The 19,350-nt window shown below is 48.6% G+C and overlaps 1 protein-coding gene across 1 annotated transcript in view; it reads right to left on the reverse strand.

Annotated features, from left to right (window-relative positions):
* Positions 1–16,163, reverse strand: part of TRIM44 (tripartite motif containing 44) — an 886,456-nt gene extending 870,293 nt beyond the window's left edge. The window contains exon 1 of the mRNA XM_069623358.1: positions 15,092–16,163. Within this exon, the coding sequence (XP_069479459.1) occupies positions 15,092–15,562 (471 nt within the window). The 5' untranslated portion in view covers positions 15,563–16,163. The remainder of the gene's footprint in view (positions 1–15,091) is intronic.
* Between the last annotated feature and the right edge of the window lie 3,187 nt (positions 16,164–19,350).

The raw sequence follows: 19,350 nt of genomic DNA on the forward strand, positions 1-19,350 counted from the left end.
GATATGTTCGATCCTTGTAATCATTCAAGCTTATGTATAGAACCCTACACACCACAATGAGCGTAGAAAGTTGTGTAGAACCCTGCACACCATAATTAGTGTAGAAAGTGGTAAGCGGTTTTACATTCGTTTGGGCTTCCTGCGGTGACCGCTGTCCATCTGGACATGTAACCTATGGTCTTGCAATAAAGGGCACTTTAACACACATTTCTCACCTAGTCCATCCTCGGCGCTTATAAAAACTAGGCAATTGGACTTTATGCTGCAAATTAGTGGCAGCACACTGAACAAGCAAGCGAGAAAAAAAGATGAACCCATAAGGTCATATTAAATCCATGCATACTGCACTGCATTCTGCTCGGAGGGGCCCTGTGAAGTAAATCTATTTCTTCTTCTATGAAGAAACTATTCTAGTTGATAAAAATACATTTTCTATGACATGTTTAAACGCGAGCCACGCACTAAACATTGAAAGCGTGATTCTGTAATTGCCAGAAATAAGACACTCCATTGCCTGCTTAAAAACAGAAGAAATAACATTGGTCGGCTGCATGCACACCACTGAAATTCATTTACGATCATTTCTGATTAATCGTAACAAGTTGGGGTACCGAGGGCGTTTTGCTTGTGTTGCGAAAAAGACCAAGGGTAATGTAGTTTACTTAGGTAGGGTTATTATAGAAATGTGCAAACTGGGCCGTGGCTTGGAGCGCCATCGAAGTGGCTGCTCCCCTGAAGCCTGCCGTGAACATAAAATTATGCTGCTTTTTGCATCCCTCTGGGGCTCTACTTACCCACAGGAACCTCTAGAGCGCCTGGGGGCCGAGGATGAGGGAGTAACGGACTGGGCATCCCTAACAATTTTGCCATTTGCCGGCAGCCCCTGCCGCCGGAGGAATCCAAGACGGCGGGTGCTTTCACCATCGAATCTGGAGGCGGCTCTGGGGGCCTCCGGGGCGGCCCCGACTGCTAACATCCTCTTGGACTGAGGACGTGCCCCAGCAATCCCGCTTCTGGGACTCAGAGCCTCTGATGATCCCGCTCGGACTGCCTCCGACCCATCCGAGGGAGAGACACCCACGCAATCTCATCCGCACCTCTGGCGGCATTTCCCCGGCTCCAGCGGGGTGCTTGCTCTACCCGTTCTGTGGCCCCGCGGAATGCAGCCCTTCGTGGAGTGAAGACCCAGAGCCACCCTCGTCTTCTGCGGATAGGTGTTGGAACAGGAGGCGCCCTTGGCACCAGCGCCTGAGACGGCACGACTGACGCACATCCTGGTAGGGCCTGCTGGGGGCAGGGGCTGGTGGCCAAATTGCTCCCGATCTGCGCCTCGCCGGTGGGGGGGCTCAGATATCTCCACGGCGGTGAGCACTGGGCTGTGGTCCCGGCTCCCTCTTGCTCCTCCCCGGTGACCCTTGGAGCTTCTCCACCTACTACGGCTGCCACTCCGTGCAGAAGAGCGCTCGCCTGCACCCAGCCTGCAGGCCCACCTCCAGGGGCCCCCCTGGCCCACTCCCCCCCACTGAATTCCTCCCCCCCGTGGCTCTTCCTCTCCTCTCTGGTCCTCGCCGGTGGGCGCGCTCTGATCCTGGGGGCAACGCCTTCAGCCTCGAGGACTTCCAAGCCTGCATCTCCAGCTGGTGCCTCCACCCTGAAGGGGACCCAGGGGGCCTGCCTCCCCTTCCTCCTTTCCCTACGAAACGGGTGACTCTACGCCACCCCCATTGCAGCTTGTGGCCTTTCCCTCTGTGGGTTGCTAAGGCCCAGTGTATGAATTCCTCCAGCCTACGTCCACACTTGGAAAGACCTAACTACCACCCGGCGCCAGCCCTGATCGAACCTAGTGGCTAGCTGCTCTCGCCCCCCCGGGTGTGCCGGGCAGGTGGTGGAGCCCGCGACTGTCCAACAGGGCGGCCTGCACGCAGGGTTCTGCCCCTACGACTCTGCATCTTCAGCGGCTGGCCACTTCCTGGGGGGCCCCGGCCCACCTCTTCACCCAGGCCCAGTCTCGTGACCCACTCCAGCGGGCTACAAAACCAAAATCCCCCGGCCCAGCAGTCTCCCCAGAGAGGCACGTAAATCGTCCGCCCTAACACGGCTTCCATCCCAAGAACTGGCACGATGTCCAAACAAACAAAGGCGAGCAAGAACGTGGACATAGCAACCATGCTTACAGCCCCTGACAAAGGGAAGAAACTCGACCACCCTGAGTCCACCTCCCAAGACCACCAAAAGGAAGGTGATCCTCCGGCTACTAGAGGGGACTTACTAGCATTCATGGCAGATATTAAGGCCGAATTCAGGTCCTGCATGACCAAACTTTCTACCAAGCTGGAACAAACCGACCACAGAGTAACTGAGGTGGAGCAAAGGCTGGGGGGAGATTGAGGACCGCTGCCAGGACCAGGCGACCACTCTGGCCGACATTCAACAAGCAGTCAGGACCCTCCAGGATAAATACGAGATCCTTGAGTTCAAGCAAGAGGACCTGGAAAATAGGGCCCGCCGCAACAACCTACGAATCCGTGGGGTCCTGTCCTCGGTCCCCGATAAAAAAACTCGCAGAATATGTGGGGGACTTCTTCCAGGCCCTTCTCCCCGACCTGGATAAATCCCTACTACTGTTAGACCGCACCCACAGACTGCGCCCACGTCGGGGCGTCGCCACAGACCTTCCCCCGGACGTCATCACCAGGGTCCATTTCTTTTCCATGAAAGAGGCCATCTCTGCCATCAGCCGCTCAAAAGACGACATCTCTGCCATCAGCCGCTCAAAAGACGACATCTCCTTCCAAGGCTCTCCTCTTTAGATCTACCAGGACCTCTCGCTCCTGACCCTTCAAAGGCGAAAAGCGCTCCGGCCTTTAGCTCTCATTCTGCAGGAACACCAGGTCCGGTATGGATGGCTGTTTCCGACAGCCCTGCAATTCTCATACAATGTTGTCCTGCGGAGGGTTAGCCACCTGGAAGAATCCAGCAAGATAATGAACCCATCCTCCCCTAAAGATGACTCCTCCGGGATCTCGGAGGCAACGGGGAATCTGGAGCCCGTCCCCTCCTCAAAGCCCAGTCGTCCCTCATGGTCGAGAGCCTCACGAAACAACAGAAGGAGGTAATGAGCTCTTGGACCGCTCCGTACAAACCATTGCCGCACTGTCAGACTCGGCGCCCAGCTTCCTCCATAACGACTCCCTAATCTGACATTGCCGAAGAGTACTATCTCCTATCACGGCGGGCTCCCTCACGGCCCATGCCCATTCCAAGGTTCGCTCCACCTCTATGTCCTTGGAAATACTTGTTAAATGTATGACTTGGTTGGCCCGGGGTTTGGCCGCACTCACAATGCCGACCACCCCGCCAGTTCAAAAATTGGCCTCCCGTTGGAGGCCCTTGTTAAAACCCCAAGAGCAGGACAACTTGCACCTATTCCCCTTCCATGATGGCGGATAACTGGTTCCCCTCCGGCCTCCTCCCACCAGAGCACGACACAACCGAAGTTCAGCCTGCGGAGTGCCGAACGCTACAATGCCTTTCACTGAACGTTAACAGGCTGAACTCCCCCTCCAAACTCAAGTCAATCTTACAGAAACTACAAGACGAGGGGGCTGAGGTAGCAATGCTCCAAGAAACGTATCTCCTCCCAGCGGACCACAGGCGCCTAAGATCCCGCTTATACCCACTGCAATTCTTCACCTCAGGAGGATCCAAGAGGGGTTGCACAGCGATCCTGTTTGGGAAAGACCTTAACCCCCGGATTCTGGACTCAATTACATGCCCAGAGGGCCGTTTTGTGGCAGTCAAATGCCACCTCTACACCTTTGTCTCAGTCTATGCGCCCAACTCAGGACAAGCAAGCTTCTATGACTCTCTGGGCACCTCTCTCTCTGGTTTCACAGAAGGCCAGACAATAGTGGGGGGGGGGACTTCAACGGAGTGCCGGACCCCACCAGAGACAAATCTCCCCCCCCCCTCCCAGGCTCTTAGCCTCCTACGCTTATTTAGAACTCTAGAGGTGGTGGACTCGTGGCCAGTGCTCCACCCCACTAAGAGAGGCTTTTCCTTTTTCTTCCATGTCCACCGGACCTTCTCGAGGATCGACCTCCTCCTAACCTCGCCCCACACTCTCACCTATGCCAACAAGGTCTCTATCGGCCCTATAATCTTATCGGATCACGCGCCGATTGTTATGGAGCTCCGAACCTGTAACCCTGAAGCCAACCCCACACGCAGATGGTCGCTCTACGACCCGATTCTCAACGACATGCAGATCAGAGACAGGATCGCAACCACCATCAAGAACTTCCTCGAGGAGAACCCGATCACAGACACGTCCCCCGTGAACAACTGGGACGCAATGAAGGCAGTGATCCGGGGAGCACTGATAGCACAAGGGGTGGCATTTCACCGGAACCGCCGACAAACCCGACAAGCCCTTGAAGAGGACCTCCAAAAATCCGAAGACACCCAAAAGCAGAAGGGATGGTCCCCCAGGACCCAACGGGCTGTCCGCACTGCCAAAAAGAAACTGGAGGCCCACTACACTGAACACACGGCGCAGCTGATGGCCAAAACCAGGCAATTCTATTATGCCAAGAGTAATAAGGCTAATAAACTATTGGTGGCCAAGTTGGCCAAAATTAGACGATCTAACACCATTGCGAAGCTCTGCTACCCACAGAGGAGGATGCACTACTCGGAGCCGGAGAAACAACGGTTGGCCGCAGACCACCTATCCCAGGTGTTGAATGCTCCCCCAAGGGACCGGTCCAAACAAGAGGAATACCTATGGGGGGCGGCCCTGCCGCGCCTGTCAGCTGCAGCAAGAGAGAGCCTAGAAGCACCAATCACGGGGGAGGAGGTCGAGGAAGCCATTAAATCCCTTAGGTCCCAGGCCCCGGGCCCAGATGAGTCCTCCTCAAGATTTTACAAAGTGTTCAGGTCCCAACTAATCCACCCGATGGTGACTCTTTTCAACTCATTCAAGGAGACAGGCTCCATGACCCCATCAATGCAGGAGTCTATTACTGTCCTCCTCCCCAAGCCTGAGAAAGATCAGAGAGAACCAGCCTCGTATAGGCCCATTGCTTTGTTGAACCTAAACGCCAACCTTTATTCTAAGATCTTGGCCTACCGGCTGTCTCACGCCCTTCCGGCCCTGATTCACCCCGATCAAAGGGGCTTCATCCAGAACAGGGCAGCGGGGGACAATATCAGGAGAATCCTGGACTTGATAGACATCGTCCACTGAAACTCCCAGGGCCTGGCACTGATGGCTTTGGACGCCACTAAAGCTTTCCACAGGGTAGACTGGTCATACATGAAGCTCACCCTGGAGGCCTTTGGCTTTGGCCCGACCTTCCGATCTAAGATATTGGCAAACTATAAATCCCCTAAAACCACCTTAAGGATCAACGGCTCCCTATCGGCTCTGATCCCCATGACGTGTGGGACAAGACAAGGCTGCCCACGTTCACCCCTTCTCTTTGCTCTAATGATGGAGCCCTTTGCCCAAAGAATCCGGCTGAACAAACTCATCAAGGGTCCCCAGGTAGGGCCATCCCAACACAAAATTGCATTATACGCCGACAATGTCCTTTTGACGCTCTCGGAGCCCAACTCCTCGGCTAAACACGCTCTGGCAGAGATAACAGACTTCGGGAGGGTCACAGGGTTCACCGTCAACTTCTCTAAATCGGTAGCCCTGGGTGTGGGTCTCAACCGGGAGGAACAAGAGGCAATGACCAGGCTGTGCCCGATCAAGTGGAAGAGTCGCGCCATCCCTTAATTGGGGGTCCACATTACAGCAAACCCAAATGACACATACCAGGCAAACTTTCTCAGACTGTTCCAGGAACTGGAAGGGTACCTGAAGCGCTGGGCTACTCAGGAAATCTTGTTAATGGGAAGGATCACAGCAGCCAAAATGAACCTGCTTCCGAGATTCCTCTATGCTTGCTCCTCCCTCGAAGTGGCCATCCCACAGCCGGCTCTCCAGGTCCTCCAGAAGAAAATGCTGAAGTTCATATGGAAAGGCAAGAAGGCTAGAATCCCTCACAAAACTTTTCTCGGTAGCTCGAGACTAGGAGGACTGGGGGTCCCCGATCTTCAGGCCTACAGTGCGCAGCACAGCTAGCACATGTCCACGCTTGGCAGGTTGTCACAGAGTGCCCTAGATGGGTGGAACTGGAGCAAGCGCAACTACCACTCCCCTTGCGGTTCCTCTCGCATATTCAGCCCGCCCTGAGAGATCACTGGAAAACTCTTCTCTTAACAACTAAACACACTCTAAGCTCATGGGACTGGGCCTTGAAACAGAAGGGAATCCCGAGAGGGCTGGGCCCACTTTCCCCTATTTTTCAGAACCCCAATTTCTCCCGGGAATGAACCCTCGTAATTTCCAGAACTGGATCGAAGAGGCCTCGAGACCCTGGGACAGCTATACGCTGGGGACTCTCCATGCACCTTTGAGCAATACAAGGCGGAGTTCCAACTACATGAAAGAGACAGGTTTTCCTACTGCCGACTCCGGCACTGGTGCTCTCACCCCCTGACCCTCCGGGCTGCCACTCGCCCCTTTGATCCCCTCGAACTGACGCTTAAGGACCTTCCATCCCAGAGCCGGATCTCGACCTTGTACAGACGCTTCCTGGGGGACTTCCTGAGCACAAGAACGCGATGCATGGCCCAATGGGAGGCCGACCTGGGTCGCCCAATTGATGACCAGACCTGGGTGGACATCTGGTCACGTACCCACTCCTCCTCCACTTGCATAACCAAAAAAGTATGTGCATACAAGTTGATGCTGCGATGGTACTACCCCCCTCTTCGCCTACACCACATGAATCCGCGTGTGGACCCAGCCTGCTGGAGGGGTTGCCCTCAGCCGGACTCCTCCTTCCACATGTGGTGGACCTGCCCAAGGATCCGGCAATTTTGGGAACGATGCCTGCCAATGATCAAACAAATCACTGGGATGACTCTCCCCCTGGAACCCGAAACGGTCCTTCTGGGGGTTCCGACTCCCGGAGTTTTCCCCCGTACTGGAAACAGAGCGAAACTGATAACCCAATGCCTCGTCGCAAGCAAAATTGTGCTGGCCCGCCTCTGGAAGTCTCCGGACGGCCCATGTATGGACCATTGGTGGGGAAAACTGTGGGACATCCTAATCGCAGCAAGGGCGGGAGTCCTACACCGCTTTCGGAACGTATGGGCCCCGGTCTTAGACTATGACCAGCAATTCCCTGCCCTAACTTTCAAACCACTTGGCGCTCGGTGGGTCCCTGGGAGACCAGGGGCTCACCTGAGAGGGGGGGCAGCGGATGCTCTGGCGGAACTCAGGGGGTGGGGGAGAGCAGGAGAAATGTTGAAGGCTGGGGATGTGGCTGAAGGGAGCAAAATCCTCAAGCACTGTTTGTAATTGTCCTGTCTTCTTTTCTTTTTTAAATATGTTTATTTTAAACCAAATGTGCAAACTCTGTAAAATTCATTATAGACCATGACATAATAGTGCCAGATTTTGGTATTTTTTCCCTCCTAGACTTCACAACAAACCAAGATATAGATATTCCAAAATACATATATTCTCACAGTTCACAATAAAGCAAGATGTAATTTTTGCAAAATGCTTACAGTCTTCTTGCCTACATGAATTCCTGTATATTCTAAATCCACATGTTTTCTACTGAGGTCCTTATGAGATGGGGCTATATTTGAAGTTCTCTTGTTCTCTCCTCTGTGTCCTTTTAATGCAAGATTGGGATGGCCTATTATTACAAGGTCATAATACATTTTGTAATATATCTTATCTATATTCTTATATTTTCTCCTATTGTTCTCGTTCACTCCGGTTATCCTCTTCATGTGTTCGCAAATTGAGTTGCTTATTGGGAAGAGGTTTCTACATGAAAATGTGTCAGAGAAACGTCCAAGATTAATAATACTGTTTCTAGGTTCCCAGAATTTGGATTAACGGAATAACACAAGAGTATTATACAGATTAGGTTGTACTAACCTTGTGCATAATGCTGTTCTAAGTAATATTGGATATGTTGATTTCACATTAATTTAACTTCAGTCTTGCTAACGGCACGTTTTAAGGGCATTTAAAAAAAAAAATTACAAAAAAAAAAAAAGGGACATTGAATCTGTATTCATTTTAGCTATACATTGTGTACATAATACTGTTGAAAAAGCTATTTTGTCACTATAGATTATTCTTGATCGAGATATAACTCCAAGGCGTCGGATCTGTATGGTGTGCCTGGGGATCATTACAAATCTATCCCCAAACTATGGGCTCCCCTTTTACTGAAACTGTTTAACGTTGTGCTTACTTCTAGATTGATAGAAATATATTGACTTAAAAGCACAATTGTACCCATTTTTTTTAAAAGGGAAACAAAAACCAACCGCTGTGTTACAGGACAATTTCTCTAAACGATAAATCATTGAAAATATTAGGGACTGCGTTAAAGAATAGATTATCTAAATGGGTACAGTCTGGATATATTAGGGAAGATACTCAGTTGAGCTATAAACCTGGGGTTGGTACCTCAGAGCAGTGCTTAAACCTAGCAATGATTATGGGTCAGTAAATTGAGGCAGGATGGGGCTCTCTCTATATCGTCTTTATGGATCTTTCTGTGGCGTTTGACAGAGTATACCGCACACAACTTTGCTCTATCCTAATTAGGTACTGAACCAAGCTTACTAGGTCCGATTAGACAACTTCACACAAATAAAATTGTCACTGTATTAGTTGGCCCAAATGGGCGATGTATAAAGCTGTTCAATATATCTAAAAGGGGTTAAACAGGGATGTGTGTTGGCGCCCTTACTTTTTAACCTGTACGTAAATGGCCTTAATACATTTCTAGCTTCATGTACAGTTGATGTTCCACGCATTAAGGGAGTTTTGATTCCCTCTGATGTATGCTGACTAAACTATTTTGATTGCTAGTAACCTGCTGCTCTCCAATCCCGGGTAGATGGCTATAGAAGCTTTATGTTAATGTTAAAGGACATTTGTATCGCGCACTACCACCACCGGAGTGGTCCCCTGGCACTCTATGACAAAGCATTGCCTGCCTATAAACTAGTATAAATCTAAGATTTATCATTCCGGACAGTAAGACTTCTAAACATAGATTTGTTCTTGCTAATGCCGAAATGGGCAAAGTAGCCAGTTTTGACTACTTAGGTATTTGCTTTGCAAATACCTGTAGCTGGAATTTAGCGAAGACCAGTGCATTTTGCAATAAAACAAAGAGGGGTATTTTAATTTTTATGCCAACTAAGAACTGAGGGAGTCGTATCAGTAGTGCCGGCACTAAGAGCGTTTGAAAGCAAAAACATGTGGCATTGTCCACTGCGCGGCTGGTGTCTGGGATCGACATGTTTAAAAGCCATAGATATGATGGAAATTACATTTTTGAAGTCTCTGCTAGTGGTGAATAATTCCAAAGCCAAGGAATTGGTTTATATCAAAACTAATTTCCTACAGGATATAAAGGCCTGGATGGATGGAAAAGAATCAAGTGGTTGAGTTATGTGCACATGTTGTAGGAGAAATGGGACTTAAGAGCTTTTCAAGGATGTTTCCTTGATAAAAGCCAACACAAAGGGAATGGCGTTCTGGAAGGCTTTGGAAGCAGACTATTACTTTTTTTTTACAGAAGGTATGAAAAAGGTGTTTTTTAGATCTTACACTTCACGTGCTAATTTTTCTCCATTGCGTAATTCTTATTTTTTTAATTTTCAGATTTATGAGGCTAGGATTCCAATTACGAAAATTAGATTTTCGCAGCTACCACTGCATAAGAATAGAAGGAATTTGGATAGTGAGCCGCCATTAGCCTGTGATAATTATTCCAAAGAAGCAAGAATGCATTTCCAATTTTTTTGTATTCGGTATGTTTTACCAAGACGTAATTTACTACTTTCATTTTACATATTTTATCCTGTAAGTAATGCCGGCCAGCTTTTTTCTATTTGATGATAGCACATGATCCTATGGCTTGTCGATTGCTTGAAGGCATTTAGTTCAAGCCACGGATATTAGATGGGGAATGTTATATATGAATACTCTTTAAATGTTATGTATTTCACTGTTCTTAACTCTGCGTCACTGCGTTTAATATTATTATGTATGTTTTATGGATTTTATCCGAATTAAACCTTGATAAATTATATAACTGTTGGATTACTTAAATTACCTTGATGAGTTAGATTATTTAGGAATCCAGAGTTGTTCACTGTCTCCCGAGTGTTGACTGCACATGGTTTGTGCACATCATTATTATTGGAGTTCCACAATGGTGACTAATTACCAGCTTGTGACATCATTGCGCTTGGTAAGGTATGGCGACGTCATCACGTCACATTGTCTTATCCTATTGTATATTGAACGATATGTTATCTTAATATTTATTCGTTAATATGCTTTTTCTTTTTCTCACGTTTTCTCATTCATTATTACTTTTCTTGTACATGAACAAATGCCCAATGATGGTCTGACAAAACATATGGACATAGATATTATTTTTCCCAACCCTTAAAATCCTTTTCATCTGAAGAAATTTTCTGTTAGGATTATCAAATGAGAATTACCTTGATAATAACCTGGTTAGGCTGAAACATGTCGGCAAATATTAATTATAAAACATTCTTTATGAGCACATAAGATTCGTAACACAGTGGTAAATAAACAAGTATATGTTCAAAATGTAACAGAACGCATGTGTAGGATTGTGATTCAAATATTGTCAAACTATTATTATTCACAATACCTTTTTCATACTGCTCAATAGATAACTAAGCACATCAATACCTAAGCACATCAATACCATCTCTCAAGTATATTGTATGATGTTTTCATTTTATTTTCTTTGAACAAAATGGTGCTTATTCTTGAGATTGTGGTTCAAGAATACAATATGATAAGTAATTTAGAACGTGCCTGTACACAAGTGTTTCTAGGCACGACAAGAAAAGGGGGGGGACACAGGGGAGGACAAGACAAACAATCTTACTAGGCCTTGTGTCATTCAGATCGTGCAAGTTGGACAGCGCAAAAAGTGCAGGGGTGAAGTGCAAGGGAAAGGGGTGGTGCAATCAGAGCAGCATTGCTCTGAGTGAGTACAGCCAGGGCAAAGTGGCTCTGGGTAAGTGCAGGGAGGTGTAGAGGTTAAACTCACAGCCCCCATCTGCACGGTAGGCCAAGAGGCAGTGCAGGGGAGACTGACTGATCATGAAGAAGCCTGGTACCCAGTAAGACTCGGGGGGGTAGTCAAACAATCAGGCGGCACAGCAGACGGGTAATTTGGCAGGAGAGAGAGAAAGAGAGAGAGAGAAAGAGAAAATTAAGGTCTTGAGCAGCTTCCGGAACTTTAGATGGTCCAGCTCAAGTTTGAGAGGGGCAGGGAGGCCATTCCAGAGGGAGGCACCTGCAGAGGATAGGAATCTACCCACCACTCTCTGCCTGGTTAAGCGTCTGACCCTCAGAGAGTTGGAGGTAGCTGAGCGAAGGGCTCTAGAAGGAAGGTATTTTGAAAGAGAGAGTTGGATGTAGGGCGTGCCACGGCATCAGAAAGTCTTTTTGAGAGTTGTGAACTTGATCCTTGCAGCCACTGGCAGCCAGTGGAGAGATTTCAGGGCTGGAGAGATACAGTCACTGGGCTTGAGGCCAAGGATAAGTCTCACAGTCCTGTTCTGAATTAGTTGAAGAGGGCAGAGAGTAGCGGAAGACAGATTGAGAAAGATGCTGTTGCAGTAGTCCAGCCTAGAGAGAACCAGGGCTCTGGAGACAGCGAGCTTCTTGGGAAAGAAAGAAAAGGAAGAATACCTCTGAGGAGGTGCAGCTGGAAGTGGGCCTTCTTGGCAAGGTCCGTAATGTGAGGCGAGAAGGAGACAGTGGAGTCGAAGATGACTCCAGGGTTTTTTGCCTCACAGGAAGGCAAAGGAAGAGGGCCCAAGCAGGTGGCCAGCGTGAGAGAGGGAAAGCGGGGGACAAAATGAGAAGGATCTCAGTCTTACTGGCATTAAGGCAAAGATTGTTGGAGGCGCACCAATCCTGAATCATGGATAGACAGTCAGGAATGAGTGAGAGGAGAGGAGGAGGCTGAAGGAAGCCTGAAAGAGAGCCGAGTGTCATCCACATAACATTGAAAGTTAGAGAAGAAGGTAGAGATCAGGTGGGCCAAAGGGGCCACGTAGACATTGAAGAACCCGGGTGAGAGGGTAGTGCCCTGGGGAACACCACATGTGAAGAGTCAGGTGGTGGAGAGAAAGGACCAAAGTTGGACCTGGGAGGGTCTGTCCAGGAGGAAAGAGGTCAACCACTCCAGGATCTGATCAGGGATACCAGGGTTCTCGTGAAGTCGATTGATCAGGATGAAGTGATTGACCGTGTTGTCAAAAAAAGGAGGATGAGGACAGAAGCAAGGCAAGAATCAATATTAGAGAGAGCACATCATCATTCTCAGGAGGATAGCTCAGGGGCAACGCGTTCGCCTCGGAAGTAAGACGACGCGAGCAACACAGGTTCAATCCCTGGGTCCACGCTTAGAAACCTCTGGTTAGTAAGCGCATTATAAATAACCAATTACAATCACCAGTGTTTAGGAGAGCAGTTTCCGTGCCTTTGGCTGCTATGAAGCCAGACTGATGGTCATGGAAATAACCAACAGAGTCAGTGTGGAGAGTAAGCTGGCCAGCCTTTTCCAGGAGTTTGCCCAGGAAAGGAGTGATAGGGATCAGGCAATAGGGTGCCGGACAGGTAGGGTCGCCAGAAGGCTTTTTAAGGGGGGTGCACAAGGGAGTACTTGAGAAGAGAGGGGAAGGAGCCAGTGGCGAAAGAGTGATTGCAGAAATCGGCCAAGGCTGGAGCGAGGATGTGGTCCTTGATGGTTCTGGAGGAGCAATGAAGCACCTGTTTGGACAACACTTTCATAGATCGCACTTGTCTAAAAACGCTGCCAGGTGTTGTCAGAGAGAAAGAGGAGAAAGGAGGAGAGGGGGATGCAACCAGAGGGGGGCCCCCGAGGGAGAGGAAGAGGAGAACGAGGACAGGATGTCCTGGGTTTTAGTTGTGAAGTGAGTCATACAAAGGGCCTGGGAGGGAACAGGAGAGGTAGCGACTGCAGAAGGATTGGCCAGCTCCTTGCAGATTTTAAAGAGTTGGCTGTGTTGTTAGAGACCGCAGAGAAGCGTGCTTTGGTGTGGACTCTCTTCTTGGACAGGACAGAGAGTTTGTATTGCCTTTGGAGCAGGCGGCAGGCCAGTTTGTCAGAGGATGCACCCAAAGCCTTACACTTCCCCTCAGCTTTCCTGTTCTTGCGTTTCAGAGCGACGAGGTCAGAGTGATACCAAGAGTTGCACTTGGAGAAGAGAAAGTAGAGGCAAAGGCATTCACTGACACACGCTTCATGGGCCGAATGACTGAGAAGGTAGGTGGCAGTGCTGGGGGATGGGGCTTTACCTGAGGGACAGAACGTATCAGGTGAGAGGAAAGCAGAAAGTGGTCAGTTCAAGAGAGAGGAGTGGTGAGAGGGTTAGGGGGGTGTCTGAGGAGATAAGAACATGACAGGTGTGTCCGGCAGAGTGTATAATGGAAAGAGAGAGAGTGTTGCAGAAGAACCCAGAAGAGGGATTAGAAGCAGCCAGGTGGATGTTGAGGTCTCAGAGGAGATGTAGAGAGGTAGAGGAAAGGAGCGAGGAGGAGAGCTCAGCCCACACTGAGAGGAAGAGGGCAACCTGGTCAGGAGGCCTGTAGATGGTGGCCACAGTTACAGAGAGGCCAGGAGAGATAGAGAGCCTGCAGACCATGCATTCAAAGGAGGAGTAAGCATGTGTACGAAAGACAGAGACATGGACCCACTCAGGAAATATCAGTGCTACTCCACCTCCGGGTCAGTTTGTTCTGGGCTCGGAGAGGATCTTGTAGCCATCAGGGAGGAGGGGGTAAAACTTGTGACAGAGCTGGCCGTGAACCATGTTTCTATTTATTCAATAAGTGGCGTATCACATGTTCACCCTTAAATATGCTTGATGAGGTCATCATGCTGAGATCATTATGGACTCTTATGTTCTTAATGTGAAGTATCTCTGGTATAACGGAACATTTTTATGTGTAGGCACTAATATTTGAACAAAAGCCTAAATATTGGGCTTCATGATTGACAGTTTCAAAATATTGAAAAAGTTATATTCAATGGTTACACTGGAGTAAAAATGTTAGTAAAACATAGGAGTGTTCCGTTTGTGTATTGTTGTAAAAATAAAAAAAGGTGCAGGGAGACTTGTATGTATGAAGAGGAATAGCTACTGATTCAAAGTTAATTGAGAATAGTGATGCGATTATGGTTGGATTAGAAAAAAAATACTTATGACAGGAAAACATAGTTAACATACAGTTCACGTCCTTCTTAAGACCCGTGTGACACATGTCCATTTTCTGTAACAATTTGGCTTCACGTTGACGTAATAGAAGCTCTTTATCCACCTCTCCCCCGCCCCCGCCCCAGCCCCACATAGTCGTTGCTGCACTTCCTCAATACGTGCGCAAGCATTTGATCCATTCCCCCTTAGGTTTATTATGTTACTTTGTCCAATTGCTCTCGGTGACCACTCGCTCTGTTAACAGCGCACCTGCGTAGTGGACATCAATTTCCTTTTTCAGGAACCAATGCAATGCTTGCTTGCCACTGCCTTTTGTTCCCTAAAAATGTAAAAGGAGTGCCCTGGTTGTTCCCCCACTGTGCCAATAATCGTATATACCAGAGTAGGAGTCACTATCACCTGGGGTATTTTTACAGCTTTTGGAAGCAGAAGGTATACAAAATATATAAAAAAAAATGTGTTACTAACATCAGTACTTTAAAATGAATGTCTTCCACTGATCTTAGGGATACTAACAGTTGTCACCATACTATCCACAGCAGTCATGCGGGCCTGCATTGGCTGTGACGTTCACAAAGTCCTGTTTTATTGTAGCACTTTGGATTGTGGTGCTTTCAGAATAAACATGTAGGACTTGTCTAATGTCGACAAGGCATCACTGTACAGGTATAATCACGGGTCGTGGCATACTTACCCTCATGGCTTCGTAGGCCTCGTTGAGTGTGACGAGTTTGTGCTCCTTGTGCGCCCCCGTCACAGCACACAGGACACAGATGATTTGCTCGTGTTCCTCACAGTAAAGAGTTAGGTCCTGCCCATGCTCCTCACACTTCTTTTTCAGCACTGGCTCCTCTGTTTGCGACTTGGCAGACTCCGTGTTGACCTCCACTGCTGCTGTGGCATCTTCCCGGGCATCGCCCTCTCGGTTACTAGCACCCTCACTCGTCTTTCTCCCCATATCTTCCAGGTCCACGTCCCCGGAAACAAACAACTGAAGGTGATGACTGGCGTACTTCTGGCTGTGCTCTTCGGCGTGAGGGTGACAGAAGCTGAAGCCACAGTTCTGGCACAGACGCACCGCCTCAGTGGCATCGTCGGGCTCACAGGCGTCGCACGTGCCATCGTGCGGTAGATCCTCAAGGTTCCCTCTATCCCGGGTGGTCATCGCCAGCACCAGGAAACTCCCCGCGTGGATACAGTAACGTCGCTTTCTCAGTGCACCTAAACTGCACCAACCAACGTTTTCTATGATGTGTTCTTTTGTATGAAGACCGTTGTCATACTCTTTTTAGGCGCGGTGAACCGAGGCAATACTACATGTGATTTGCCCAAGATCATACAGTACGCCAAATGGCGAGGCCAGGATTACAAATAGGTTGTACAGCTTTAAAAGCCAGCAGATTACACCTCCCCCTATAAAACACGCGCTTCTACCCAGTAAAAATCCGTTTTAATCCTTCCTCTTCTCTGCTGTTCCCTCACAGCACGTACTCAGCCAAAAGGATAGTGAACGCGATTTAAAGCCCAGTGCTCTGCTATACAAGCCTCTTCCCTTTCTCGCTCTTCCGGGTTCACCCAGTCTCCGCCTCTCCTGACGTCCAACCCTTGCTCCCTGGCACCGCCGCGACCAGAGCCTTGGCTTTCCTCTGTTGATATCTTTCCTAGCTGCCGTTCAAAAATAAAGACGCCCCCGCGGGAGAAAATAGCTTGACCCCTGCTCGCTGTAAATTCAATGATCGCAGCGTCGCCTAGCAGCCTGCTGCTGTAGCTCCCTTGTTTTACTTCCGGGGTTTATTCAAAAAGGAAAGGCTTTTTTACTTTCTCTATCCCGTAGAGCAGAGCAGCAGTACAGGGCCAGTAACGCTGTATCTATGCGCAGTCCTGAGCGGCGGAATTGCATGAAACAATAGTAGGTCTTTTTTTGCAAAACATTTACTTTCCGACTAACATTTCAATCGTTGCTTTTGTACTTCCAAAGAGTATACTTGCCACTCTCTGGGACCAAAAAGATGAAGGATTTTTCAAGTTTCAAAAAAATACTTCACATAAGAATGACATCACAGAAACTTACAAAACATACATTGTTGGCACCACTGGAGCATTCTAAAATGCACAACCCATCGAACAGCACAACATGGAAAGATGCTCAAATGTTTAAAATGTATAATTGTGAACGGTAAGTAAACACCAAATTCAATTAACTAACTTCACAGAAAATAATCACACAGAGTTGTTAGACAACGTTTGCCACTGCTCTGTAGCAGCAGCCGAGCAGTACATATGTATTCCTGCAGTGCAGTTTGATCACTGAACAACAGAACAACATGGAGACTGATACCCTCCTCAGTCTGGTATGCAGATGCTGTGTGATGGTGGTACACTCTGCCAATTGCCTTCACTGGTGGTTCACCTAAAGTCTGTCCCTGCAAGAGCACAGGGCAGAGTCATGTTGTTGTCAGGTCAGTGGATTGATCTGAGGCCATCACTCACATGTATCACTTACCCGCCCACCACAAGGACAAATTGACTTAAAGTCACATAAATTACCTTCCACTGTAAAAAGCAGTAGGATCTGTCACCCAAACCTGTAGACGGTAGGACTGCTTAAAAAGCAGTAGCCTACTGCCTAAATCAGTAGGGTTGGCAAGTATGAAAGAGCAGCCTGCATTTCCCAACTCATTTCCTGCAACCAAGGAGGTCAGAATTATGAGTTATTGTAATCAGTGGAGCCAAGAGGCAGTGACTGTTTCCCAGTGATATGATTACCCAATGATGACTGAAACCTTCGTGTAATTGTTGGCAATAAAAGGCTGTGGTTTTTATTGCACATAACATAATTGTAGAAAACGTATTTTGTAACGTATCACAAAATCCACAATACATAAATAACTACACTTTTGGGCACAAGGTCCAGGGTTGTGCGCCTGGCCGTGCCGCCATCTTGTTCCCACGACATTGTGGGCCCGTTCGCTGCCCTGTTTTCCCTTCTTCTTATCTCGGGTGGGTGGGATCTGGCAAAAGAAAGTCTGCGTACACAGAATAACTGTGGTGCTCCGTCTGTAGTACCCAAAGAACTGTTTTCTTCCTCGTGCCTGCCTTTATACACCTAGTTTGGCCCTAGGCCATGCATTTGTTGCAGGGGGCTTTTGTTAACCCCCCTGCCGTTTGGCGCTGACAATTGTTAGCACCTTGTTGTGCCCCCTTTGTTCTGTTCTTCCTGTTCGAGGCACTTGCTCGTGCCTTAACACCCCTGCCTGCATAGCTCCTATGCTAATGTAAGCTGTGGGGGAAACACATTGCTTGGCAGCCTCCTGTTATGCATGCTGCTTGTGGCAGCATGTGTTATGTTCCACTTGAAGAGGGAAGGTCCGAATACGCCTCCTGTCCCGGAAGACCCTCCAACCGGAAGAAGCACCAAAGAAAATATGTCCGCCGATCGTACAAGCTCACACCAATTACCACTGCTGCCACATTCAACAGTTACCACAAGAGATACCCTCTCACCAGACCCTACAACCCAGGAGCAGTACGAACACTACCCAGAGTGGATGAAGATGTACAAGAGGGATCTGGAGACAGCTACATGGACAGAATCGACTAAAGCACTGAGAAGTCATGCCTAAAGTTGTTAGAGACACCATGATGACATAGCTACGTCAGACATGAAGCACACCTGCCATCCGCACGTTCGGGACATTCACACACCTAACTACATGAACACATGCGTACAGCTCTACGAGTTAGAGGACAGTGACATATACATCTTGTCTGCACATTTATTATTTTGCCATTAGGTTTCCGCAGCAACGCATGAACGCAAAAAGCAAGAAGGGCTTGTGTAAATGCTTGCAGATGCTTACATGCAAATAACCCTATGGAATGGCAGGAGCACTCGAGGGACCTGACAGCCATGACGCACTAACCTATCGATACTATGGAAGGCGCATACGGTATAAGCCAGACCATGGTTTAGGAAAATCTAGTAGGCAATGATTATCTTAGAGAAACCTGAAGCCACGTGAAATGCTGTGCAAGCAGAACCACAGTAGGGGGAACAAAGCCACTGCCAAGGTCGCAATGGTGCAAGTGACATTCCTCACCCTGAACCGAAGTAACACCAGCTGCGGAAAAGGCCCATTCCCGTTAAATACAGAATAAGTCAGAGCTCCTTTGCTCACAAATGTGGTCTCCAAGCTCGTGATCCGGCTGAGCTGATGAGGAGCCAAGATTTGGTGACTGGGAAGAGCCAACCATCTCACGGACCAGACCATGGTCGCAACAAATTTGTTACACTCAAGCTACAGATCTGTGCTGGGAACGGAGCACTCTCACGGCAATGATGGTCCACACACGGTTATGACGCTGACACATAGTTGCACTTCATGGACACATAATTGCACATGCACCGTGAACAGGAAGACGCATGCGCAAGATTGAGGTGGTGTGCCGGAGACCGGCAGCGCTGGTAAAGGAGAGGCTGTACGCTGTGTAAGGTGCATAGCCACTGAGGCTCATGGTGAGCGAAGGCGATAATTATTGCATTGTAACATTTTCCCCTTGACAGCGGATTATCGAAACCCTCGCCTAGAGGTCAGGTAAAAAACAAAATCCTGATGTATCCTATCTATAGCGGGGCGCTAACGCCGATACAGCACATGTGCAAGACCCTGCCCCCATATAAAGATAAAATAGTAAAATATAGTATACAGTGGTCCAAAGATACGGAAGGCAACATAGCAAGCCCATGGCCACCTAACAGCATTTTCTCCAAAGATGTGCTGCAGTCACTGCAGACACACTTATAGAGCACCTACAAAGGAAAGAAATTAGCAAACGGCATGTCCATTTTTGAACTTTGGCGTCTGTTCCAGGAGGACAGGCCATGGATGATGAGCCAGCAGGAGATAAAGGAGGAGGAATCAGACCCTTCTGCTCCGCTTCCAGCACCACCTA

The sequence above is a fragment of the Ambystoma mexicanum genome, chromosome 11 (assembly GCF_040938575.1).
Source record: "Ambystoma mexicanum isolate Mex_15411 chromosome 11, UKY_AmexF1_1, whole genome shotgun sequence".
NCBI lineage: Eukaryota > Metazoa > Chordata > Amphibia > Caudata > Ambystomatidae > Ambystoma > Ambystoma mexicanum.